The following is a 26,569-nucleotide window of genomic DNA, read 5'->3' on the forward strand; positions in this document are numbered from 1 at the left end:
CCCTCTTCTAGGAATATATCCTAAGAAACTGGAAACATCAATCAGAAAGGATGTATGCACCCGTATGTTCATAGCAGCACAATTCACCATAGCTAAGATTTGGAAACAGCCTAAGTGCCCATCAGCAGATGAATGGATTAAAAAAATGTGGTACATCTACACAATGGAGTACTATGCTGCGGTAAAAAAGAAGGAGCTCTTACCATTTGCAACAATATGGATGGAGATGGAGAACATAATGCTTAGTGAAATAAGCCAGGCAGAGAAAGATAAATATCACATGATCTCACTCATTTGTGGAATATAAGGAACAACATAAACTGATGGGGGAAAAAATAGATCCAGAAACAGAGAAACATCAATCAGAATGTCAAACCTCAGGGAAGAAATTGTGAGGTAACCAGAAACCCAAGAATGCACGAGAACGCCTTTCCAGCCATGCTAGCAATCATCAGATGTAAGGTAATTTCACCCGGGACAAGAGGGTAAGTATTTTGGACTTATACTCCTGACTCTTCATGGGTAAGACCACTCATATAGGCTGATCCCCTGACTAACGTAGTCACCAATAATACCAAACACCTTGGTTATCCAGGAGGTCCATGGGGGGGGGGGGGGGGGCAAGAAAGTATAAATACACAGGGGTCTCCACCCAGCTTCCCTTTTGTATGACACAAAATCAAAACAATGCCCCTTTGTGTGTAAAATTAAAGAGAGGTTTCTGGCCTGTGTGGACACCAAAGAAAGGGTGTCACTACTATCACTACTTGCCCGTGGTAGAAGTGCAGAAAATGTAACCAAGACCTTGTCTATACAAAAAGAAATAGACAGCCAGTTTGAAAGGGTACTGCCATGGACTAGAACAAAGAATATCCTTACATGATATTATTCTACACTGTCATTAAAAATTTTCCCAGACTTGGATCACCCCCATTACATATAATAATTCCTCACATCCATGGGGGTGGGATCATCTGTTTGGTGCTTAGAGACAAACGTAACACATCTCTAGATATTTTAGAATTACAACAGCATATTATATAATTACCCCAAACAAACTTACAAACTAATTCTTTGAATGTCTGGCAGCAATTTAAAAAGGACATGAAAGGGTTTAATCCCTTCCACTATGTAGAGGGCTCCCTGGGAAGGCACCTGAGCATTCTAAATTGGCCCCTCTTGCCCTTTTAGCCAAGAGGGACCTGCTTCTCACAATCCAATTGTCCACAGCTGTTGCCTGAGCTTCTGTTCATGCCAAGGGTGAAACCTCATGATGGCTGGTACCATGGATGTGTCTCTCGCCCAGTGGGGTGAGCTGGGCCTCCTTGGAGAAGAAACCTGGGTTCCACAAGATATGTGATCAGTGCTGGGACCCTGCCAGCAGGCGAGGGGATCCCAAGACAGGTGCTGGGCGCGGAGGCCATGGGGGCATAGTCGACCAAGGAGACAGAACTAAACCTCACATCACCCTGCTTGGCCCCGGAGGATGGCTGGTTAGCCAGAGACGGGTAAGATTCCTCAGGGAAGGAACAACCTAAGACAGGCACAGTCGCACAGGGGCCATCAGGAGAGAACTTGGGGGTCAACAGAGGTGGGGCACAAACCTTCACCCCCCCCCAAGTTTGCAGGGGCCTGAACCCTCACCCCTGCTGAAGGAGATCTCCTGCCCCCATGGCTGCTCAGCTTCACATACCCAGCTCAAATCGGGACCCAGGTAACAGAGACTTGGCCGACAGCAGATGCCCTCTCACCGCAACAAGACTTGATGGAGATGTCTTGCACCCATGATCCAGGGAACTGGGGTCTAGGATATCTAAATCCAGCCTAGCACCAGGAATGCTCAGGGCCTACTCAAGAAGGCAAATAATCCTCTCCACTAATAATTACAGGGTAAAACAAGATGGTTGTTAGAATATTAAATTTGACAGTAAAATAGTAGTCAAGTTTTCAGACTAATTTAAATTGGCCAATCAAAATAAGCAAATACTCTAGAAAAATCAATTGTACTGGACAAAAAAGCTGTTACTAAAGTGTTAACTAAAATTTTTATTGATAGTTCATCTCATGGTAAAATTGCATAACATATAATGAACCTAAAGCAGTCACATTTTAGTGCAAAAAAGTAAAATTTAAAAGCTATCAAGATTACAGCATAAAATTTCCAAAAGCCTCCCAATATTTAAACCAAAAAAGGGGGGATAGTAGAAGAATATCATGTAAGGAAAAATATCCTGCAAATAAATTACATCTAGAAAATTTTTACTTTAGAAAATTAACTTTCATTTGTAATGCTAACAGCAAGTCACCCAGGTAAAACATACATGGTGTCAAAACAAGCCAAAGGAAAATCATTTGGGCAAAAAAAAATGAAAAAGGATCGCAAATCAAATTTATAGAAAATATTCCTTTATTAACTTTTGGTCGAGAATATGTTTGTATATTTTCAGAAAACAACTCCGAGACATGTGGATTCCTGCAACAGAGAGGAATTGACAGGACTGCTCCAGCCATGAAGTCAGAAGAGAAACAGTCCAGAGATGGAAGACTCTGGCGATGCCTTGCCATACTAGCAGTCAGCAGATATGCGTCACTGCAGATTACCCAGGACCAAACCAGAGAGGGTCAGACCTGCAATACCACCATTTGTCCACCATCCAGAACTGAAATATCACTGCTGTTATGAACACATTAACAACTGTTGGACATAGAAACCGGGACTCAAAAGAACTGTTGGCCCAGAAAGAAACTCACTACAGACTGATTCATTTGCCTCTCAGCATAACCATTATTGCTTGTCTCATTTTCAGTTCCTATAAGTGTATTCCTAGTATCACATAAGCTCACTCATCTAGGGGAAAAGATGAACAACATAGACTGAAGAACAAGAACAGCATCCATCAGACTGTCATACCTCAGAGGGAAAGTAGGGGAGGGTGGGGACAAGGGAGATAGATCAACCAAAGGACTTGTGTGCTTGCATATGAGCCTAACCAATGATCACGGACAACAGGGGGGCGGGGGGGCTTGCGTGTGGGGGGGATTGGGAAGGGAACGGGGGGAGGGGGTTGATGACAAATATGTGATACCTTAATCAATAAAGTAATTAAAAAAAAAATAAAGTGTATAATGCTTTTATGCCTTTAAAATGTAAACTAGGTATTAAAAACCATTTTGTTCAGAGGCACTGATATCTTTTAATACTACTTTCTATTAACACTTAACCACAGGAATTATTGACTTAAATCAGAATCATCTCCCAAACTTCACGTGAAGGTTAAGTATTCCCATCATATTTATGCATTAGGGATTTCTTATTTTAAGTTATGAACAACTAAACATTTTTCTTTTCAACCAAAAGTCAAAATGAGCTATTTCAAAATAAGATTAGCAATTTCTTAGGACTGCTTTGTACATTTCAATAGAATATATTTATTGAAATTACTTCATGATCCTTAATCCTATATAATAAAGAGCTAATATGCTCATTAGACCACACGGCAGAACGACCTTCAAGGAACACTGTAAAATCACACAAGGCCCTTCCCTGGAGCTTTTCCCTGTCAGGTTACTAGTTCCGGGGGGGGCGGGGGGGGGTGGGGGGGGAGAGGGAGAGAGAGAGAGAGAGAGAGAGAGAGAGAGAGAGATCCTTGCCCATTGGTTGGAAGGATGTTCTTTTCTTCCCTTTCTCTTCCTTCTTTTGTATCTGGAGTTAAGTTCAGGCTGACTTTGAGCTCTTTGAAATCCTGGAGGTGGAGCCAGGGTTAAGGGTTGAGAGACCCCAGGCTATAGGTAAGGGTCAAGATAACTAAGGACAGGGAAAGAAGGATGGCTGCTTTTTAACTTTGGCTTTTCAATTGAAATTGGTTTCTGAGGTTCTGAACAGAACCATTTTCTGGATAAATGAGAGCCTAACCCATCCACGTGGGACACCCGGCACTTTCTAATATTCCTAGAGAAGGATGACAGGGCCCGAGGTGCTGTCTCTGACTGACTGGCCAAGACAAAGGTCACCAGGAATCTTTGGTACCAACTTCTGAGGAGCCTCAGGAATGACTTAACAGGGACTCTCCCTTCCCTTGGAGGGGTGGCTGATCTCTCTCCCAGGCCTCTTAAAGCATCAAGGCTTTGGGAACATGAAAAGCAGGGCTACAGGTCATTAGCCCAACAACTGGAACCTCAAGGAGAGGTCATTGGGGACCTCAATTTGAGGAATTTACCCAAGTTTATAGGTATTGCAGAAAAACCTGATAGCAACTAGGTGGGGGGCTCAGCTTCTTTGCCCTGAGGGACTAATTAAAGCTCAATCATGAAATTCCAGCAAAGCAGATTTTAAAGAGCCTATATAGCCCTGCAGGTATGGCTCAGTGGTTGAGCTTTGACCCATGAATCAGGAGGTCAGGGTTTGATTCCCAGTCAGGGCACATGCCTGGGTTGTGGGCTCAATCCCTAGTAAGGGGTGTATAGAAGGCTGCCCATAAATGATTCTCTGTCATCATTTAGGTTTCTATCTCTCCCTCTTCCTTCCTCCCAGAAATGAAAAACAACAACAACAACAAAAAACATTAAAAAAAAGAGCCTAGCCCTAGCTGGTTTGGCTCAGTGGATAGAGTGTCGGCCGGCGGACCAAAGGGTCCCAGGTTCCATCCCTGGTAGGGGGTGTGCAGGAGGCTGCCGATCAATGATTGTCTCTCATCACTGATGTTTCTCTCTCTCCCTCCCTCTCTGAAATCAATAAAAATATATTTAAAAAATGAATAAACAAAAAAATTAAAAAGAGCCTATATAATCAATTGCTATTCTTATTGTGTTTATGCAAATAACCAGGCCAAATTGAAACTAAACTTAATGTAAATAAATTGGTCTTAATTTGGCTCATTAATAAAAATGAGGGTGATTTTAGGGGGAAAATTTGTTTCAGCAGACTCTGTAATACACAGTTGTGAATATTAGTCTCTAATTCAATTAATTGTTTTTAAAGTTTCATTTTTCACCTATGAATTGAACTAAATCCTAACTTTATCTCGTTTTCTTAAATATTTAGCAACAACTCTCTAAATTAAAGCTTCATTTTCTCCCATCCTTTGACTTGGAATCAGTGAGTACTAAAACACTTTTCTCTCTGCCTACAACAGAACTCAGCAAATGATGTAACTAACCTGCCTGAGGTGAGTGGGGGTGGGGTGGAGTGGGAATCTGTAAGACTTATGTTGCATACTCTTCTCTCTTACATCAAGGTTCCCTCATCTTGTTGGGAAAGTAAGACTATCTTCCTTTTTAAGGCTGAGTTTCACATCTGGGCTTAGTCTCATTTCCTTCCACCTTCTTTCAAGACACCACTGTCTGAAATAGCATCTTCCCCTGTAGTCACTTTAATCATTTCCTCTCTATTGGCTCCTTTCCTTCTCACTGTACATATGGAGAGCCCTTCGGTGAAATATTATGAAACAGGCCAGTTTCTGAAACAGCAGAGGGCATACCAATTCTGGGGGGAAGAGGGAGAATGAAGTGTGTTAAAAAATGAATACATACAGTATATATACACTGGCCACTCAGTGTGTGTGTGTGTGTGTGTGTGTGTGTGTGTATACAGTACACACACACACACACACACATACACACATACATATATATATATATATATATATATATATATATATATATATATATTTATATTAGAGGCCCAGTGCATGAATTCGTGCATGGGTGGGGTCCGGCCAGCCTGGTTAGGGGAGGGGGCATGGGCAGTTGGCCAGCCTGCCTGCTGGTTGAACTCCTGGTCGAGGGGACAATCAATTTGCATATTAGCCTTTTATTATATAGGATATACACTGAGTGGCTAGATTATTATGCATTCAGAGGTCATAATAATCTGGCCACTCAATGTACATACAACAAACCAGTGGTTGTAATTAGGATTATTTGAAAGTTTATATTACATATAATGTTTTTGGAAATAGGTAAAAAAGGCATTTAAGTTTTATTATAAAACAATTGGGTTGTATAAGTAAGAAAACTACTGAGTGTAAAAAATTACTGAATGTAACTCCTATCTAATCAAAGGCATTAATTATAAGTCTGTGCATTGACATATAAATGTGTGACTTGGCCCCTGTATGACAACCTTAGGAACCTCAAGAATGTGGGGAGCTTCCAAAGATGTCTGAAGAAGAAGACCATCCATTAACTTGAGTAATATTCAAAGTGAACTCCTAATTCACTTTGGGAATAAAAAGTATCCAAGATTCAGTGAAAATTCCAAAATGACAAATTCTAGATGCAAAGAGGATCATTAATGGCATAAAAGGTAAACACACAAAAAAGACTGAAAATAAAATGATTGGTCTGGCATTCCTTTCCTTAAAGTCCAGCTATGGGAAATGGTAAGCCCTTGTTTAACCATCTGAAAATTCTAAATTGTATGATGCAAGAATAATCCTGGAATGTTATGTTGAACTATAAAGTCTAATAAACATTCAAATCACCACCTTCTGTCTATTTGTGATTCTTCCTGAAATACTTGAGATCTTGGTCCATGAAAGAATATATTTGCTTTATTGACGCTTTACCTTCTGGGAAAACCCAACCAAGGTAAACACACTTTACTTGACCTCAAAGCTAAGGTTTAGAGTCCACTAAAGCTGTCATCTCATTTCTTTTTCTTTCCATTCACTCACATTTACTGAAGATTTGACTTTAGCATTTATTAGTAAGTCATACTTGAAATCACTTGGACACAGCTTCTATTCTATTTTGTTGAAATGACACCAAAAGGTCAATTGACTAAGTCTATTCACCTGGTTGACTTTTCACACATGCTGACAACCAAATCTTTGAAACTTTCCCCCTTTCCACTGGGAAGCTGAAATATTCTTAGTTTTCTTCTTAACTCTGGCCCGTTTAATCTCCTTTGTTGGCTCTTATTCCTCTTTCCAAAATGCAGAAAATTCCCTAAAAGTTCATACTAAGCCCTTGATTTTTATCTGTATCCAGGATTTGTTGGTTGCATTCCTATGCTTGACTCATCAGTTTTGCTGATCTCTATCTCTAACCCTGATGTCTCAATTTTAGTCCCACATTTCAGTTGTCTGCTGTACATTTCCATTCAAACATCACCTTAAGTTCACTCTTTGAAATAAAACTCCTTATTACTGTCCTAGGAAACCAGCTGTTCACCCTGAATTCCTTATTTCTGTTAATGGCACCATCTCTACAAACTCAAATGCATAGATACTTCAGTGAGCGTCAGTTGATCTTCCCCAATCTTTGACAAAAATCATCACTGCATTTGGCTGATCCTTCCCTCCAAATGTTTCATGTATCTATCTGTTCGTTGTTTTCCAGTCCCATACCTAGCACTCTGGTATAAGTCTTTTAACTTTATGTCTGAAACCCCTGACAAGGAGCTCCCCAAGTCTGGAGGCACAAACTCCTCACACTGGTACACTCAAGACGCTCTTCAATTTTGATTTATTTCTGGGGGCAGACAGTGCAAGGACAAGACTAGATTCTTTATTGATCCCACCTTTGCCCATATGAGTTCTTTCCAGAAGGTTTTGATAATGTTTCCAATACCTACTAGTCTATTCAAATGCCACCAATATTTCTGGGCAATTTAACTTCCATATATATATCACTATACCTTCCCAGAAAATTCTAGCCCACAATGTAACTCTTCTTTTTATTTAAAGCCCTTGTACTGTATCCACTATACACATCTATGATACCTGCTGTTTTACTACTTTTGCCATGCATGTATATAGAGTAGACATTAAATGAACTATTTAAAATCACTGACTAAAGAGCTATTACAACTCTGACTTAAAAATTCCCTCATTTCTACAGGTATTACTTTCTATATTTTGATGAGCAATGAAAGAATGAAACTTATTATAGGCATAATTTTTAAAAAACAAACCAGATCTAGTCTATAGATTATTATTGGGGATTATTTTCTAGCAACCCCACTAGTACTTTTGAACAATCCCACATTCCAAGTGAATAGTGTTCTTAAGATACAACTTGCAATAGCACTATTAATTTTTGGTTCATATTCCGTATGTTCATTAAGCATTTTTAGACACTATGACATAATCTAAGCACTATAGCACTGGGTTATGCAACATCAATTGTATTGGGAGAAGGGAGTTGGTGGAATATGCTTCCCAGTGCCTCCTATGTGGTATGTTGACTTGTGATAATGGCTCTCCAGTACAGGAAGAGGTGCCTCACATAATGTGCCTTCAGAAAGTCAGTCAGTGTATGAAGCTTTTCAAGGTGACCTTAGAAGGGTAATTTACCATCTTTAGATCAGTAGCTGTCATCACTGTCTAAAAGCTGCGGGTATCACAGATGATACTTCCAAAGGGAACCTGATGAAATGCAATTCTCACAAAAGAAAGTACGATTTTAAAAAATACAATGTTAGACATTTAACTATAGAAGCTGCAGCTTAAAGGAAGTTTAGGATACAGGGTCAATATGTTTAGCAGACAAAAAAATGTCAAGGCTACTTTTCCCAAACTTTCTCTTGAAATTTCTAAAACTTTTCCTAGAATCCAGGAGTTTGAAAACTCAAGAAAACATTTTATCTCTTCTGTTTCTGTGTTTAGGCTGCATACATCCTCTCGTGGGATAGCAGAGGCTAAGATCCACTTGAGGAGGAAATCTTTACGAGTAAATAAAGAGATTTCTTTCTCATCTTTGGCTAAGAATATGGTTACGTTCACCTGAACTCAATGAGAATATGATGTAATTTTACTTTATAGTGGTTATACATTTTATTTTAAACCGTTCTTTTGTGTGTGTGTGTGTTTTACTGATTTCAGAGAGAGTGAGGGAGAGGGAGAAAGGAATAGAAACATCAATAATGAGAGAGAATCATTAATGAGCTGCCTCCTGCATGCCCCCTACTGGGGATCAAGCCTGAAACCCAGGCATATGCCCTTACTGGGAATTGAACCGTGACTTCCTGGTTCTTGGGTTGATGCTCAACTATTGAGCCAAACCAGCGGGGCAGTGGTTATACATTTTAGTAACTATATTCCTGAAGAGTATAAGAAAAACAGAGAAGAACAGGATCCATCAAAAAATTTTTGAAAAGGGCTGGCTACCTTAACATTATCTGGTGATACCAGTTTGATAGAATAGTTTAAAAAGAAGTATTTCATTAAAGATGGTACTTATATAAAGGACTTATTTCCTCACCTTTTTGGACCTCCAACAACGGCAGTACACAGCTTTATCTCCCAAATCCTCCATGTCAAAAGCATGTACGACCTTGGGGTCATCTTTCTGAATGTGTAGGTTAACCATAGTTTTGTTGCGATGATCTTTAACATAAAATTTTTTGTAAGCTAGATAACCAATTGCGGCTGTCCCAGCAGCAATGGTAACTGCTGCGATCCATTCAACTAGAGCAGGGAAGAAAAACAGGAATAATTATCAAAATTATTGATAAATATGTATAAAATATACACTAATAATCTAATATAATGTTCAGGAAATCCAATTTTTGAGCATTAAGCATCCCAATAATCGAAGTTGGTTTTTAATATTAACTTTATGGTCAGAACACACTGATGTAAAACTTTGTTAAGACTTTCCCCAGCCCATAGCAATGATAGCTAAATTACGATAGAAGAGGGAAACTAAAAAATCATTTTATAGATGGAGAAAAGCAAGGCTTAATAATATCTTTAAAGAGTTCATAAAAAGATTTAAAATAACATGTGAGTCTATAGATACCAATTGCTCTAAAAAATACATACAAAACCACCCTTAATAGTAAACATTCAAAGGAATAAATCCGACATGATTCTGGGCTTCAAAGTCATAAAAAAGTTGTTTTTTTAAAATTTCAAAGTGCCGTCTCATTAAAATAAAAATCAGAATGGACTAATTTCATATTAAACATGAGTAATATAATTACAGTTATATTCTCATTTAATAAATTCCGATTTTTCATTATCCATCAGTGGATGATTATCTAAATTCCCTACAAACTTCATTTTAAATTTAATGACATTTTGGGGGCTGGGGAGCTGGGTGAAAAAGGCGAAGGGAATAAAAAGTACAAATTGGTAGTTACAAAATAGTCACAGGGATATAAAGCACAGGATAGGGAATATAGTCAATAATACTGTCATAACTATGTATGGTGCCAGGTGAGAACTAGAGTTATCATGGGATCACTTTGTAAATTATATAATTGTCTAACCACTAAGCTGTATACCTGAAACTAATATAAAATAATATGGAATGTCAACTGTAATTGAAAAAATAAGAAAAATAAGTGTAATGACATTTTTCTACTCAGTTATTTGCTTGACTAACAGGCCATCTATTTATTTTTCCTACATAGCTTTCTTTTTCAAGGAGCCCTTAGAAACCCAAGCACTTAACAACTACCCCACATCCAGAGACTGTTGGAGAGGAGAAAGTTCTGCAAAGTCTGGTTAGCCTCAGCCTCAGAGGACAGTTGTCTATTCCCAGCACGGAGTGGGCTGCAGGAAAAAGTTGAACAGGGGTCAGGATAAACACACTGGACTGCTTCCCAGCACTTCCTGAGTCAGATCTTCATAAGTGTTTGAAATAAGTTCCCAGACTATCAAATAAAGCCCTAGAGAGATAAGTATAAAAAAACACATTCCAAAGCCAAATAAAAACATACAATAAATAATTACCTATATGGCTTAATTTGCACTATTGAGTCAAATGTCTTATTGCACTAATGTGATTAACCACCGTACCCACCCGTGCCTTACATAAAATTGGAACTTATTCTTACAAAATTCTATGGAAAAGAATAACCATTCTCACACTTAGTTTCTTTTATCTTGGTCTTCTCTTAGCTTATTTAATAATCTAGTTTTTACCAATGTTTCTAATTAGCATGTTCCTCGTATTCTATTTTCAACTACAGTGTTTTTCTCTACAAAGTAATTTAGTTTGTTTTCCTTCCTCCAACATTTCCATTCCTCCTTGCTATAATCCCTTAAAATAAACATTAATGCTATGTTCTTCCCAGGTGCTGCATGACTAAGAAAACAAGTTAATAAGTCATTTGACAGCTTCAAACCTTTGGCCTCACTAAAGTATTTTTAACTGAACATTTTGTGTAGATTTGTCTTGAATTTTAGCGCGGCTTCATAGTATTTCCCTATGGCAATTCCAAGCAGGGCTGAAACTTTGCTCTAATTTCTAGCTTCATTCATGATTATTGTTTTATCTTAAAAATATTTTTATTGATTTCACAGAGGAAGGAAGAGGGAGAGATAGACATCAATGATGAGAGAGAATCATTGATTGGCTGCCTCCTGCACGCCCCACACTAGGGATCAAGCCCACAACCAGGCATGTGCCCTGACCGGGAATTGCATCGTGACCTCCTGGTTCACAGGTCGACACTCAACCACTGAGTCACGCCGTCAGGCCAATGAGCTTTCTTTTTGATGCATTATTTACCTTGGAGCTTCCTTAAGAAAATTAAGTCAGGAGCTATGGCAATCTACTTCTTTGCTAATAGAAAGCCACTCTGAATAGTTAATGTACTTATCACAAAATGGGCTAAAATATTGCTTTGTATAGTATATGTTCAGTTATGTTTGCTGAACATTATCTTTAGAAGAAATTTAAAAGGGGGAATATCCTGAAAGACTAACACAATTCCTTAAATGCTGTTGATCTTAATTACACTCTATTTTTTAGGTGAATCATGAAGCAATCTCTGATTTATTTTAATGGTGCCTACATATTACAAAAAAGCCTGAGACCCAAAGAATAACCCCAATTGGCTAGTATTAATTTGTCTCACAATATAAAAAGAGAATCTGATAGGATTTTCTACCTGAAACTTATAATAGGCTAAAAGAACCTTTTTTACTCATTAAAACATTCTTCTATTTTCTTATCTCATATTACCAACTTAATCCATATGGTAACCTTTTTATTTTTTTTAAACATTTACTTCCCCTGGATTTTTTGATGGGGAAGAAATGACAGAATAACTGACATGGAACAGAGGCAACAGCAAATGAAAGAAATGGGAACCAGCTCTAGGTATCACCCAAGAGTGCTTGTTCCATGAGGAATCAAAACAGGCACTCTGTGACCCTACATAAATGCCACACACACAAGCACATGCATGCTAGGAAAATGGCTTTGTATTTGCTCCAGTGAATTTTTTTTTTTTTAGAATTACAGAACTAGAGAAGGTATTAAGAAAAGAATTTCCATTTCTTCTTCTTCCTCCCCAAATTCTAATTCTCTAATCTCATTAGAGACAAATGTAAAATTTCCCAGAATAAGAAAAATGCTCTTTATGATTTCATTACTGCAGCCTGAAACAGCCTTTTCTGGCAAAAAGCTATGGATGCCACTGGCAACTAGGGAAAAGAAGGAAAAGGAAACTATATGAAGATACATAAGAATGATGACGGATTCAAAAGCCAACAATTAGAATAGAGAAAGAATTGAAAACCAAAGTAACATTTAGTCTTTGTTAGTATATATTAAGAATAAATACAACCTCAGAGGCAACAGGGACTTTACCAAGACCCAATTAAAATTTTTATTGATTGATTGATTGATTTTAGAGAGAGGGGAAGGGGAAAGAGAGAAACATTGATTTGCTGTTCCACTTATTTTATGCATTCATTGGTTGATTCTTGTATGTGCCCTGACCACTGATGGAAACCACAACCTTGGCATACAGGGAGGATGCTCTAACCAACTGAACTACCCGGCCAGGGCTAAGATCCAATTCTTAAAGATATTTCAGTTGACAACTTCCTGACATTATTTCTGTTTCTTCTGGTTTATTTTTATTTTTTAAATATATTTTTATTGATTTCAGAGAGGAAGGGAGAGGGAGAGAGAAACATCAATGATGAGAGAGAATCATTGACCGGCTGCCTCGTGCACGTCCCAAGCCCACAATCCCGGCAGGTACCTTGAAGTCAATGCTTAACTTCTGTGCCACATCGGCCCGGCTGTCTCTTCTGGCTTACTTATGTTCACTTCCATTTTTCTATAGGCATCTCTCAAGGTACAGTATTCCTATAGTTGGATCAAATCCCAGCTTATCCAACCTTCCTCAACAATGCTTTCTATCTACACAAATACCGTAAGCCAATATAAAGAACAAAATACAGATACATCCCTAAATAATTCCTACCTGTCTTACTCTTCCCTTGGCCTGTTATTGTATAATCTCTGGTTTTATCTGTTAGAATTATTCAGAGATAGAGAAAATATGAACATGTTCCCAAATTCTACACCATTATTTATAACCCATTCCTCTGATTTTCTCTAGTGTGGGGATTATTTTGCTTTAATTTACACAGAAATCTCACCCTGCTTCTTTTCCTTTAGTCCCTTTCTGCCCCAAACTGTTCACTCCAGCCCAACGTCAACTGCCACAGAATCAAAATGTTCCTTTCATCTCAGGAGAGGGGGAGGGGAGCTGTGTTTAAATCTTTCCCTCCCTAGGTCTCCCCCACATTGGTAGGCTGTACCTGGTAATGTTTTCCCTCAAGGCCTGGCATACAGGTGGTATTCAATATAAATTGTGTAAGAAGAAATAATAGATTGTTAATTTGAGTTTACGCCTCCATCAGGCTATCACATTGTTCTTACACCAAATAACTTATCTTTGGCCTCATCTTAATCTATTGTTTCAAAGTTTGAAATTTAAATATTTCCTGAGATTTAAAGTAAAAACATTTATTATGAAATGTTTCAGACATACACAGAGAATATTCTAATGAACTTTCATTTACTCAGCTCCAAGAAATATCAGCTCACCACCAATCTTGTTTCCTCTATCTCATTAAGCTCCTAGATATTTGTTTATAATGCATAGGAGCTTCTTTTTTATTGTCAGATCTATACATTATTTCTCAAGAAACTAAACCATTAAACAGTTACTTTAAATGACTCAATCAATTTATTGAACCCAAATGAAATAGTTTTAGTAAAATAAACAAGGATATAAAAGTTAGAGAATAAGAATTTATGAAATTTAGTTTTGGTTACACACATTGTAGCATTCAAGGTTTGGGATGAATAATAAAACACAAGGTAGATAGATGAACACCTATTTTGTAATCTTAGGATAAAGCAAAGTATGAAAAAAAAAGTGATTTGAGGGGACAGATTAAGGAAGGCCTTTTAAAATAGAGGGTGATCCAAAAAATGAATACATACACTTTGAATAATTATAAAGGCAGTGTTTATTAAAATCCATTTCAGCCCTAGCTGGTTTGACTCAGTGGATAGAGCAGCAGCCTGCGGACTGGACTGAAGGGTCCCAGGTTTGATTCCGGTCAAGGGCACATGCCTGGGTTGCGGGCTTGATCCCCATTAGGGGACGTGCAGGAGGCAGCCAATCAATGATTCTCTCTCATCATTGATGTTTCTATCTTCCTTTCCCTCTCCCTTCCTCTCTGAAATCAATAAAGATATATTTAAAATTTTTTTCCTAAACAATCCATTTCATTTTCAAAAATTGAGCTATCAGCTGTTAAAGTGTGTATACATTTAATACCCTGTATTTGGTTAAGTTGGCTCTTTTTTCTTCTTAAAGATGAGGGTGAATTATGAGTTGCTTTGGGCTGAAGAGAAGAAAACCTGAGTGACAGGACTTAGATCAATAAATATCATTAGTGAGGCAAGAGTTTAAGGAAGCAGGAGAAAATGGCAACTGGAAGATGTGGAGAAAGAACTCAATTAAGGGAAGGGATTACAGATGAGAACTGATTCAATGAGTTTGGAGGTATCAAGGAGCAAAATATTTAGCAAACTTCCTAAAAGTCATCTATCAGGTATGAGGAGGAGTCACTAGTGACTCCTTGGTAGTGAAAGCCATTTAATGATAGAAACTATAATAAACTACAATAAAATATCTGAGATAAAATTAAAAGTGAGTTTGGTATGAGCATGTCACTTATACCCCAATAAGGAAAAAAAAGTTTGGTATAATAGACCAAATGGTCAAGAGCCATTTCAATGACTGGGATCTTTGGATATCAATTCCAGTCACTCATCCTTATTACTTCTCCCAGATTCATTCCTGGCCTGATGCCCATCACTTTTACTTATAACCCACTCATTATTTTCTTCTGAATATAAACAAGAATTTTGTATGCACACACACATACATATACTTATATCATGGTTACCATTGTCAAATACTATTCTATGCCCTTTATAGTTATTAACTTATTTTTAAAATATATTTTATTGATTTTTTACAGAGAGGAAGGGAGAGGGATAGTTAGAAACATTGATGAGAGAGAAACATCGATCAGCTGCCTCCTGCACACCTCCTACTGGGGATGTGCCCACAACCAAGGTACATGCCCTTGACGGGAATCGAACCTGGGACCCTTGAGTCCGCAGGCCGACGCTCTATCCACTGAGCCAAACTGGTTAGGGCTAATTATTAACTTATTTAACTAAGAAGAGACATAGTCATCTCCCCCAAAATCAAATGATCTAAAATGATTTTCAATCTGTAAAAACTAATAGGTTTGGTTTAAAACTTGAGAGAACAATTTGAGCGCTAATCATTACAAGGTGGATTCCCAAGACAATCTCTGTCTCTACTTTGCCACATAACTATATCTGAGAAAGAAGGTGCTGGTAGAAAAGATTTACAAAGGCTTTGGGCCTTTTCTCAGAAGCCTCACAACAAGCGTTATGCTTTTATTTGTTTTATTTATTTATTTATTTATTTATTTATTTATTTATTATCTCAGAGAGGAAGGGAGAGATAGAAACATCAATGATGAGAGAGAGTCATTGATCAGCTGCCTCCTACATGCCCCCCTTCCTCCTCCCCCACACACTGGGAATCAAGCCCACAACCCAGGCATGTGTCCTTGACCAGAATCGAACCCCGGACAGTCAGTCCACAACTATTTCTTATAACAACTGTACTTCAAGTTTAAGTTAATAACCCTCTTCACCAAGCAATTTCCTACCCCTTAGAAAATTGCAAACTAATGGGAAAGTCACTTTTAGATTCCCCTAGATTAAAAAAACACACAAAACAATACAAAAAACAAATGTCTTAATTGCAAGAAAGATGTAGTATTAAGAAGCACTAGGGTTCACCTATTTCACATTTCAATAGTATGCCACCAAACCAGAGTTTAGAGCCCGTTTATACAAAATGACTCCACATTTTAAGGCCACATTTTGGAATCTTTCCATCCATTATCACACAAATGCAAACTGTCTTCCTAAAAAATTACCAGTGGCTCAAGTCACACGAGTATCTTCTTTTACATAATAGTCTTATTCCTGAGAAAATACAGGTTTGGTTTTTAAAAAAAACACAAACAAAAACCAATCCCTACTTTAAATGCACCGAGGTGCCTCTATTTGAGACTCAAGATGAGTATCCTTTGAAATAATTTTTGCAAATAATCACCTCCTATATACCTCATTAGTAACTTAAAGATGTCATGGGTTGTCACCCTCACTCTTAACAGTAACTTTGGCAACATAAGTGGAATTCTCCAATGTATAGAATCTATTACAGAATTAGGGCTCAAATTAGTAGGAACCTTTTACAGATTCTGGCATTCTAGGTAGTCAATATTTACTGAATAAATCAATTGGGCTAGTTTTAATTAACTTCTGGACAATCTCTTTACCTCTACTTAACTACTGTTACAGGTAACCAAACCTTGAGGTGTGGCATTTTATACTGGGCAGAGAGATCACATGTATCGTGCAGCTGGTGCTCAGTATATATTAATAGTTATAACACCACCAAGAACTGTTATGAAATGAAGTTCACATTAACTGAAAGTCTTCTAGAAAGTCTCTTAATTTTAATTGGACCTTCTGTGAAGTGACACTTCCAAACGCTAGGTACTAGCACAAGGGAAGCAAGGCTGGAAAAAAAACAAAAAAAACAAAGAAAGACTCCGAGAGCTCGGTTTTCAATCTTCTCTCCTGGACTACAGCCAGGAAGCGCCAGATGCCAGAGGCATCATGAAAAACTGGGAAAACTTAAGATCTCGGATTGGGTTTCTTCCCTTTAAAAATATGTGCAAAACTAAGATGTGATGAGTCATGCATCCCTTCAGGGTTGCAGGCAATACACGTTCAAACTCCACGGTGATTTAAACGTGAGAAGGGGGAAACAGGTTTTTGTGTTGTTTTGTTTTTTTTCTCTCCTTTTTTTCCCCCAAGCCCTATTACTTTCAGAACACAGAGGGGGCTCAACAGAGAAAAGCTAGCGGCGGGATCATTAGGTTTTAGGGTTTGGCTAGTTAGCGGAAACCTGATCCAGACCTGGGGAGATAGATGTCTGCATGGCTCCCCAAGCCAAACTATGCCCGGGGATACCGCCAATCCATACCACTTTCCCCGTTCGGCCCAGGGAGCCCGTAGGTCGGCCAAGAGCTTGCCCTTGTGCATCTCAAGGTTACCAGACCGGCGGACGCCCAGAGCAGCGATAACAGCCAGGAGAGGTGCTGACGAAGCTGCACTGGTGCGCAGGCCGCCGGCCTCACCCGCTCCCAGGCCCCACTTCACCTCGTACGTTGGAATTCAGGCTCATGGCGCCGTCGCTTGCAAGGCGTGTGCACAGGACACTGAACCCAAACCGGCCAGCGCGGACAGACCGAGTCGAGGTGCGAAAGGCGTCCTGAGGGCACCGATTCCGGGCGGCTACCGCGCAGGCGCCGCGGCAGTCCGTAAGCACGTGCGTCTTCTCCACCCAGGCTGATGCCGAGCATGCGCAGAGCTGCGTCCGGAGCCTCCAGGAAGTCCCCCCCCGTCCGGTTTTGACAGCTGCTGGAGGAGGGAGGAGGAAGAGAGCTCGAGAGGTAGCAACTGAGTTTGCGCAAACTTGCGGGGGCGGGGTCCTGGAGCCCGGTGGCAGGGCCTGGGGAACAGGGAATCCAGGCCACATTTTACGTCTCTCCCAGTGCGTGGGTTTCTCCAGGCACTGGACAGGTGTTACGAAGACATTTGCCATAATCAGATATCTAAGATCTTGCCTAAAAATTTCTTGTCCAGACCGGTACCTGCAAGGCCAGGTCCACCCTTCTTGTAAAATGCCAGTGGCAGACACAGAAATCAAGTGTCGAGTCCCATTCCAGAATCTCTCCTAGCTCCCGGTGCACATCCCTTTCTTCTGCCTTTTACCCAGCAGTTAAGTCAGCTGTTGAGGACCTTGGAACCTGTGCTAAGGGGTCAAGTGGGAGAGAGAGAGAGAGAAAAGGCTAATTTAAAAAAAAAAAAAGTGCTTGAAAATTTTTCAGTACAACTTACAACTTGGGGGGAGGGGGGAAGAATTAAGATTATTCTCTGCCATCTACAGTCTGAAATCAGTGTCAGTTCCATTTTTCAATATATATATTTTTTAAAATAAGAGCCGTTTAGGGGCACCAAATTGGGGAGAGGGGCTAGGATTAACTTGAAGGGTGTTTTGAAGGTGCGTCTTCCAAGGCGCTGCCTGTCTTGACTGTATCGTTTCTGCGTGGGGTGGGAGTCGCAGGGAGTTGATGCAGTGAAGGGGTGGCCTCCAAGCCACCCTGGGCACTGCAGCTGCCGCCTAACTCTCCAAACTCGGGACTGACCGCTCCTCGCCACTGGGAGCCCCCGGCGCCTCGGAGCCGATCCCGGGAGGCGCTGAAACGCGCCCTGAATGAATGAAAGCGCCCCAGCACGGACGGCCTCCGAACGCCGACCCGGGGGTGGCGAGTGAAGGACCGCGAGTGTGCGCGCCCCAGCCAGGTCGCCGTGGGCTCGCCGGGGCCGCCCGCCCGGGGGTCCCGTCGGCGGCCTCTGGGCATGCTCAGTGGCGGCGGCGGCCGCGGATCGCGCAGTCGGAGGCTCGCGGCGGCGAAGCAGGCGGCGCTGACGCGCGCGCCGCAGCCGAGGGGACTGGAGGACGGCGGAGGGGCGGGGACGCGGGAGGTGGGGCCGCCGTCGCCGTCAGGCCCCAGGGAGCGCGGGGCGCCGCCGCCGCCGCCGCCGCTCCTGCGCTGGGTTCCGTCTCCGGGGCCGGCGTCCGCGGCGGCTGAGCAGCGGGAGCCGGGAGCCGCGCTCCGCCGGCAGTTGGGAGGGCAGCGCCCGCGCCTCCGCGGCGTCATGGGCCCCCTCCGCGGGCCTCAGCGGGCACCCGCCGCGGGAACCCCCGGGCCTCCTCGCGGCCGAGCCTGAGCGACCCCCGGTCCTCCGGCGCCCTCTCCCTCCACCCTATTTTTTTTTTTCCCCTCTGCCCTCGCCGCCGCGACCGCTTCAGCTTACCGTTATGGCAACGGAGCCACCATCCCCGCTTCGGCTCGAGGCGCCCGGCCCCCCAGAGATGCGGACCCCACCGGCGAGCGAGGCGGACTCCGAGAGCACCCCGAAACCGGCGGGCGGCACGCTCCGCTTCCTCAACGGCTGCGTGCCCCTCTCGCATCAGGTGGCCGGGCACATGTACGGGAAGGACAAAGTGGGTAAGTGGGGGTGGCGCGGGGCTCCGGCAGCCCGGGACCGCCGGGGGCAGCCTGGGGGCAGCCTAGCGCCCGCGGCCGGGCGGGACGCCCTCCCTGGTCCTCGCGCGGGCCCCTTCCGCTCCTCCCCTGAGCCTCGCGACCCGTGCCGCAGGGTCCCGAAAAGTGGGGCGATCCCGGGGCGTGGGGCGCCGGGCTTGCAGCTGGAGGTGGCGGGCGTGGGGAGAGAGAGAGAGGAGTGCCTGGCCTCCTCCTCCCCAGGGAGGGTGGGTGTTGATTGGCGGCGGCGCTGTTAGCGAAAATAAGGAACTTTAATTTGACTGGATGGGGAAGTCAGTTCTCCCCGGAGCACGAGGTCTGTTTATTATAAGCGGGGAGCGATTGCAAAAGGGAAGGAATGAAATGCAGATGATGATGCTAATCTAGTGCTTTTTCCGTGCATAGCTGGAGGGTAGGGGAGAACATAGGGCAGTGTGTGTGTGTGTGTGTGTGTGTGTGTGTGTGTGTGTGTGTGAGAGAGAGAGAGAGAGAGAGAGAGAGAGAGAGAGAGAGAGAGAGAGAGAGCTTGTCTTATCCTGGATCCCTCCCTGCCCCTGGGGAGGTTTTTCTGATATCTGGTGGATTTCTCCCGGAGGCTTGGTTCCAGGAGCCGAAACTCGGATTCTTGGTAGGAAACAACATTCTAGCTGTTGTGCTAGAATGGCCCACAGGTCAGACCTTTAGTTATTCTTGATCATCTTTTTATAAGGCTGTATCATGGCATGCGGAATATCTCCCCCCACCCCACCCCTGCTCTCAGCGGTTAAAGCACAATACAGGGCCTCTCTCCGTTTTTTCCTATTGATGATTTAAAGTCCAGTTTAGGAACTCGAATTCACCCAGCTTTACTCACACTGGTTTCCTGGGCCACAGTTAATTGGGGCGTCTGCTGGACGAGTGTGCGAGTAAAGCAGATCTTAGACCTGGAAGCCACTAGAGACCATTTGGTTTATGCTGGTGAGATGATTTGGGTTTAGGCCGGGTAGGTGATCCTGACATTTTTAGTCAAGATAACTGAGGCTGGTTAAGTCTGGTTAAGGGACAAGCCTAAAGTTATACACAGCTGCTGTGCGTTAGAAGGCAGACACCAAGGGTCCTGCCTCAGGACGGTTTTCCCCACCGTGGACTGTGCTTGAAGATCAAGATTGTTGAAGGTGGATGGGTACTCTTTTGAATGGAGGTTATTTCTTGCTGAGTGACGCTTCCCACTACTTTCGTCTTTACCTGCTTTCCTTTTGTTGAAAGTTGGCATTAAGGATAGTGTCATGTAGTTTGTGTGCCTTCCTCCCCACTAAATTGCGAGTTCCTTGAGGTTGGAGGCCAAATCTGTGTGTCCTCACAGCCTAGTACAGTGGGCCCAGTTAGACTCCGGAAGGGGAGTGTAAGAGTGACAATTGCCCGTTCCTTCAGTACACCAGATAAGGAAGGAAGTATCATTCTCAGGGTGTGTGGTATAGATGTAAGGAAACAACGTTCGCAAGATGCTTAGCATATAGTCTCGTGTGTCACTTAAGGTAATGAGAATTTGAGAGTACTTAAGGAGTAAAGTATTGTTAATAGATGTATACCTGTTGATTTATATTGATGAATTGTAATGATAATATTCCTAATACACTATTCTAGAGGCCTGAATAAATCATTGTTTCCTAAGGGTACCTAGAGACCGACTTCTGTGTAAAGGAGAAGAGATAAACAAAAAAAACCCAACATAAGCACAATCTTCGATGATTGTCACTTAAGACTGTAACCACTGCTTATCTAGCATGTATGTAATAGTGAGCCTATTCAGGGAGTTATCTCTGACTCATTACAAATGTACCTTGAATGTGACTTAAAACTACTTTGGGAACAGTGGCTGAAGAATTTGTCACCCAAATTACCTAATTAAGAAAGTAATTTAGATTCTGGAGGAAGGAGTCCATTCAACTTAAACTTTTTTTTTTTTTCCAATTTGGTAAGACTTTTTTGTAAGACTAAGGGACTGTCTTTGTGTCACCAGTGCACAATACCTCAAACATACTATGCTGTTTAATAAATATTTGATGAACTTAATTCTCATTTATTTACACAATCTTGCTTATATGGTTAGTGAAAGGACACTGATGATAATCTTCCCTATTCCTAAAATGCATAACAAGATGGTCAGTAATTCAGAGTACAAGAATGTATGTCTCTCTACTATAACAAACCACATAGAGTTGTCAAGTATATCATGTAGATCATAGTTTGATTTGGCTGTCAACTGAAATTCTCAGAATAAACTTTCTTAAAAACATTGTGTGAATATTTGTTTAAAATTTTTGTTACTATTAGTAAGTAACCAGAGTTTTTCGATTTAGGATTTGTATCTTAGTGATTTTCAAAAAGGAGTTGTTGGTGTGAATGAAAAAGCTGTTCAGGAAAGTAACCTAACAGTGTGATCTGATCATAAATTCCTAACTGGGCAGGTCATAGTAGGTGTATAACTTTAGTAAAAGATTTATCTTTGCCTTAAGCAAGCCCTGTCATTTTGTTTTTTGTTGGTTTTTTTTTTTGCATCTAAGATTAACACACATTTTTTAAATAACCACCCTTTAGAGCAGGCGTCCTCAAACTATGGCCCTCGGGCCACATGCGGGTGTTTTTGCCGTTTTGTTTTTTTACTTCAAAATAAGATATGTGCAGTGTGCATAGGAATTTGTTCATAGTTTTTTTTAAACTATAGTCTGGCCCTCCAGTGGTCTGCGGGACAGTGAACTGGCCCCCTGTTGAAAAAGTTTGAGGACCCCTGCTGTAGAGAGTACATAGTCTTGTTAACTATCCTGTAATTCTCTCCTTGCTTTCTTCCACCTTTATGTAATCTTCCTTAATTTCAAATGCATAAAAGAAACTGCAAATTGGCCATTCTGCAGAGTATTTGAAATCTTATTTCCCAGCAATTGTCATCAGTTTTGGCTTGAATGAACACTTAGAAAAATTCTCTACCGGTTTGGATGTTTCTTAAATCGACATTGCCTTTGTTAAATTAAAAATTAAGATCATGGAACCAATAGCATAACAATACTTGAACAGAAAAATAGAACTTGGTATAGTTAAGTAACAGTATTTTATCGTTCTGATATCAGTTATATTTTATGTTCTTCACTCAAATCCTATCTCATCAAAGTACATTGAATTTTTCTAAGAACAATAGTTCTTTTCTTTTTTTTTAATTGTAAAAGTAGTACATGATCTTTTAGGGAAAAAATTTCAAGGAGTAAAACAGTATGTAGTAACCTTCCCCCTCCTCTCTCAAGTGCAATAGCTGGTAACTATTTCTGGTGTGACCTTACAAGCCTTTGTTTCTGGGCACATGCATAAACACATAACACAATTCAGACTTTTCTTATAAACATATGTAAGCAACTTTTTGTTTCCAGTCTGTATTTTATCATGTAGTATATCCATATTTTTGTACCTAGGATATACTTTATTCTTTTTAAAAAATTGTGTTGTATTCTATAGTGTAGATGTATCACAATTTATGCCTCTAGTGTTGGATGTTTATATCTTTATCATTTTTGTTATTATATTATGTATTAAACATTCTTGTATACCTTGTACATTGTGAAACACTTTCTGTAGGAAAGTTTCACAAACGTGTAATAGTTAGCAATTTAAATTCCCAAACTTCACCAAAGTTAGCATAAAGTCTTTTTTGTTTTAACATTTAACATGTACCATTAATTTCTTTCAAAAGTCCTTAAAGATTTAAACAAATAGTTGAAATCTCATGTTTGTGCCCTGATCCACTTTAGAATATAGAATAAGGTAGTCTATAGGGAAAAGGGATTTAAAGTGATACCGTTTTGGGGGGGAAACTCACAACTTTTTTGGTTTACTGGTCTATTTTATTAGATATCCTCTGAAACTAATTGACTTAAAATAATTTCAAACTTACAGAAAAGTTGCAAGAATAATACAGAGAACTTAACATTTTTCTGAATATTTGACTATGCATTTTTTTCCTGAACTATTTAAGTGTATATTTCTGTAACTACAGCACATTTATAAGATACTAGAGGCCCAGTGTATGAAATTCGTGCCTGGGTAGAGTCCCTAGTGGCTGCCAGCTGCCGGCCAGGGCCTCCCTTCCCCCAGCTACCTGCTGCTGTTCCCCCCTGGGGGGGCGGGGCCAGCCAGCCCCACCCCTGGTCGAACTCCTGGGTTGAGGGAACAATTTGCATATTAGGCTTTTATTATATAGGATGGGAAATTTAACAGTGATAAAATGCTCTTATCTAATCTGTAGTCCATATTCCAGTTTTTCAGCTGTTCCAATAATGTCTTTCATCGTATTTGTTTTTCTCTTCACAGGATCTAGTTCAGGATCTTTTATTACACTTAGTTGTCAAGTCTCTTAGATTCTTCTAATTTATATCAGTTCCCCAGCCTTTCTTTGTCTTTTATAACATTGTCATTTTTTAAGAATATAGGCTAGTTATTTTATGAGATATTCTTTAATTTGGATTTCTGATGGGTTCTCATGATGAAATTCAGGTAATGCATTTCTGGTTGGAATATTATACAAGTGTATCCTATTTATTTTTAAAACATTTTTTATTGATATTTAGAGAGAGGAAGGGAGAGGGAGAAAGAGAGAAACATGGTATGAGAGCGAGACATCCATCTGCTGTCTCCTGCATGCCCCCTACATGGGACTGTGCCTGTAACCAGGGCATGTGTCATTATGGGGAATCAAACCAGCAACCTTTCTGTGCACAGATCGAGGTCCAACCAACTAAGCCACACCTGCCAGGGCCAAGTGTATCCTCTAAGTTATCACATCTGGAGGCTCACAGTGTCCACCTGCCCATTATTAATTTTGGTCATCTGGCCCAGGTTTGGTCTGTCTTCTCCAGTACATAGTTAATATTTTTCCCCTTTCAACTAATAAGCATCTGTGGGGAAATGTTTTAATTTTAAGATCATACAAATGTCTGGATCCTTATCATACTTCACCCCTAGATCTAGCATCTATTGATGATTCTTGCCTAATAATTTTTCTAGTGGAAAAATGAGTATTTTTCTTCCGGTTCTACCATTCCCTCTATGTTAACAATCAGCATTTCATATTGATACTTTCCCTTATACTGAGGGTATGTGGTTGGAAACTCTTAAAAAGTTATTTAGATTAGGGCTTTTGGGGGGTTATTTTTAGCTCCCCCTTCTCTATGATCATATTCTTTTGAAGTACAGTTGGATTCATTTGTTTCTGTTTAAACTTAGATCTTAGTTTATTTAGCTAGATATTTTTGAAAGCCTATTAAAAAAGTCAAACTTTACAGAAAGGTATATCAGAAGTGTCACACCATTCACTATCACTCTACCCCATTTCTTAGCATCATCCCTTGTAGGTAACCAGTTTATTATGTTTTGATTTTTACTTTCTGTTTCTTGTTACAGAAATAAGCAGATCTATATAGGTCTTCTCATTTCTTTTTTCAACACAAAAAACCGTGTGCTATATATGTTGTTTTGTATTTTGCTTTTTAAACTTAACAGTATATCCTAGAAGTCAGTAATATCAGTTCATGAAGAGCTTCCTCATAACTCAGTTGTATTCTGTTGTGCCCATATACCCCATTTTTTTCAGTCAGTTATCTGGTTTTGCTTTTGGACTTATTTACTTATTTTCACTGATTTATTTGTTAATCCTAGCAATAATACTTCACTGTCTTGATTCAAGTTGCTTTAGAATAAATCTTGATGTACTGAAGAGTAAGCATTCCACTTTGTTTTCAAGGTTATCTTGACTTTTTCTGGCCCTTTGCATTTTTTTATAGATTTTAAATCAACCTGTCATTTTTTACAAGAAACGTGGTAAGATTTAGTACAGTGATGGCTAACCTATGACACGCGTGTCAGCACTGACACGCGTAGCCATTTCTGATGACACGCGGCCGCATGCCGAGGATGAAACATTTGCTGCTCCTGAGGATGAAACATTTGCGACTAGTCTTGGAGTTAGTTTTTTCCTCAAAGTGACACACTACCCGAGTTATGCTCAGTTTTTTTGCGAAGTTTGACACACCAAGCTCAAAAGGTTGCCCATCACTGATTTAGTATCTGCTTTGAATCTACATATTGCTTTTGTATCTGTTTTGAATCTACATATCATTCTCTGTGGTATATTATAATGATTTTGCAGAACCATTTAAGACTAACTTATAAGCATCATGATTCCTTCCCTCTAAATAAGTGTATATCTCTTTTAAGAAAAGAATGTTTTCTTACTTAATCATGATAAAATTATTAAGTTCAGAATATTTAACATTTGGCTTTTACCATTATCCTATAATATCTTTATAGCAATTTTCCCCCGTCCAGGACTACACATTGTTGTTATGACTCCATAGGCATTTGGAGTAGTTTTTCATCTTTTCTTTATTTTTCATAACCACAGGATAGGCATATGGGTTTTTAGAATATCCTTTAAATTAAATTTGTCAGGCTGTTGTCTCTTGATTGGATTCAGATAAATGCATTTTTGATAAAATATATATTAGTTATGTTGTATTCTTGGACCATCATATCATAAAACACAGAATGTCAGTTGCATTACTGGATGTAACTTTGATTTCCTGATTAAGTGTTGTCTGCCATATTTTCCACTGTAAAGTTTTCATTTTTCCTATTGTATTGAAGTAATTTAGAGGAATATTTTGAGTGTTAAATATCCTGTTCCTAATCAGAGTTTTCACCCAGTGTTAAAAGCATCCATTGACAATATCTGACCAACTTACTTATTGCTATGATAGTCGCAAAATGGTAATGTTTGGTCATTCCTGTTACATTTGTTAGTTGGTATTTTCCTTTAAGGAATAGTTTCCCTTCTCTCGCTCTCTCGTTTTTCTTCTTTCTTTCTTTCTCTCTCTCTCTTTCTTTCTTTTGTTAGTTGATATTTTCCTTTAAGGAATAGTTTCCCTTCTCTCCTCTTTCTTTTTTCCCCTCCCTCCCTCCCTCCCTCCCTCCCTCCCTCCCTCCCTCCCTCCCTCCCTCCCTCCCTTCCTTCCTTCCTCATTCATTCTTAGGTTTTACTAATAGTC

The 26,569-nt window shown here is 40.3% G+C and overlaps 2 protein-coding genes across 8 annotated transcripts in view; one reads left to right on the plus strand and one right to left on the minus strand.

Annotated features, from left to right (window-relative positions):
* The window catches only part of CISD1 (CDGSH iron sulfur domain 1), a 28,849-nt gene extending 9,498 nt beyond the window's left edge, over positions 1–19,351 (minus strand). Inside the window, exons 1-4 of one of the 6 annotated variants that reach the window (XM_054729258.1) lie at positions 19,273–19,351; positions 17,551–17,811; positions 10,408–10,502; positions 9,205–9,410 (exon numbers count right to left, since the gene is read on the minus strand). In XM_054729258.1, the coding sequence (XP_054585233.1) occupies positions 9,205–9,410; positions 10,408–10,502; positions 17,551–17,753 (504 nt within the window). In that variant the 5' untranslated portion in view covers positions 17,754–17,811; positions 19,273–19,351. Of the gene's footprint in view, positions 1–9,204; positions 9,411–10,407; positions 10,503–17,550; positions 18,206–19,272 lie in introns of those variants that run through there. The other 5 variants (XM_054729259.1, XM_054729257.1, XM_054729256.1 and 2 more) reach the window with 5 other exon arrangements.
* The window catches only part of IPMK (inositol polyphosphate multikinase), a 36,434-nt gene continuing 29,069 nt past the window's right edge, over positions 19,205–26,569 (plus strand). For both annotated transcript variants that reach the window (XM_028151521.2, XM_008145488.3), the window contains exon 1: positions 19,205–19,466. In XM_028151521.2, the coding sequence (XP_028007322.2) occupies positions 19,277–19,466 (190 nt within the window). In that variant the 5' untranslated portion in view covers positions 19,205–19,276. The remainder of the gene's footprint in view (positions 19,467–26,569) is intronic.

The sequence above is a fragment of the Eptesicus fuscus genome, chromosome 17 (genome assembly GCF_027574615.1).
Source record: "Eptesicus fuscus isolate TK198812 chromosome 17, DD_ASM_mEF_20220401, whole genome shotgun sequence".
NCBI classification, from domain to species: domain Eukaryota; kingdom Metazoa; phylum Chordata; class Mammalia; order Chiroptera; family Vespertilionidae; genus Eptesicus; species Eptesicus fuscus.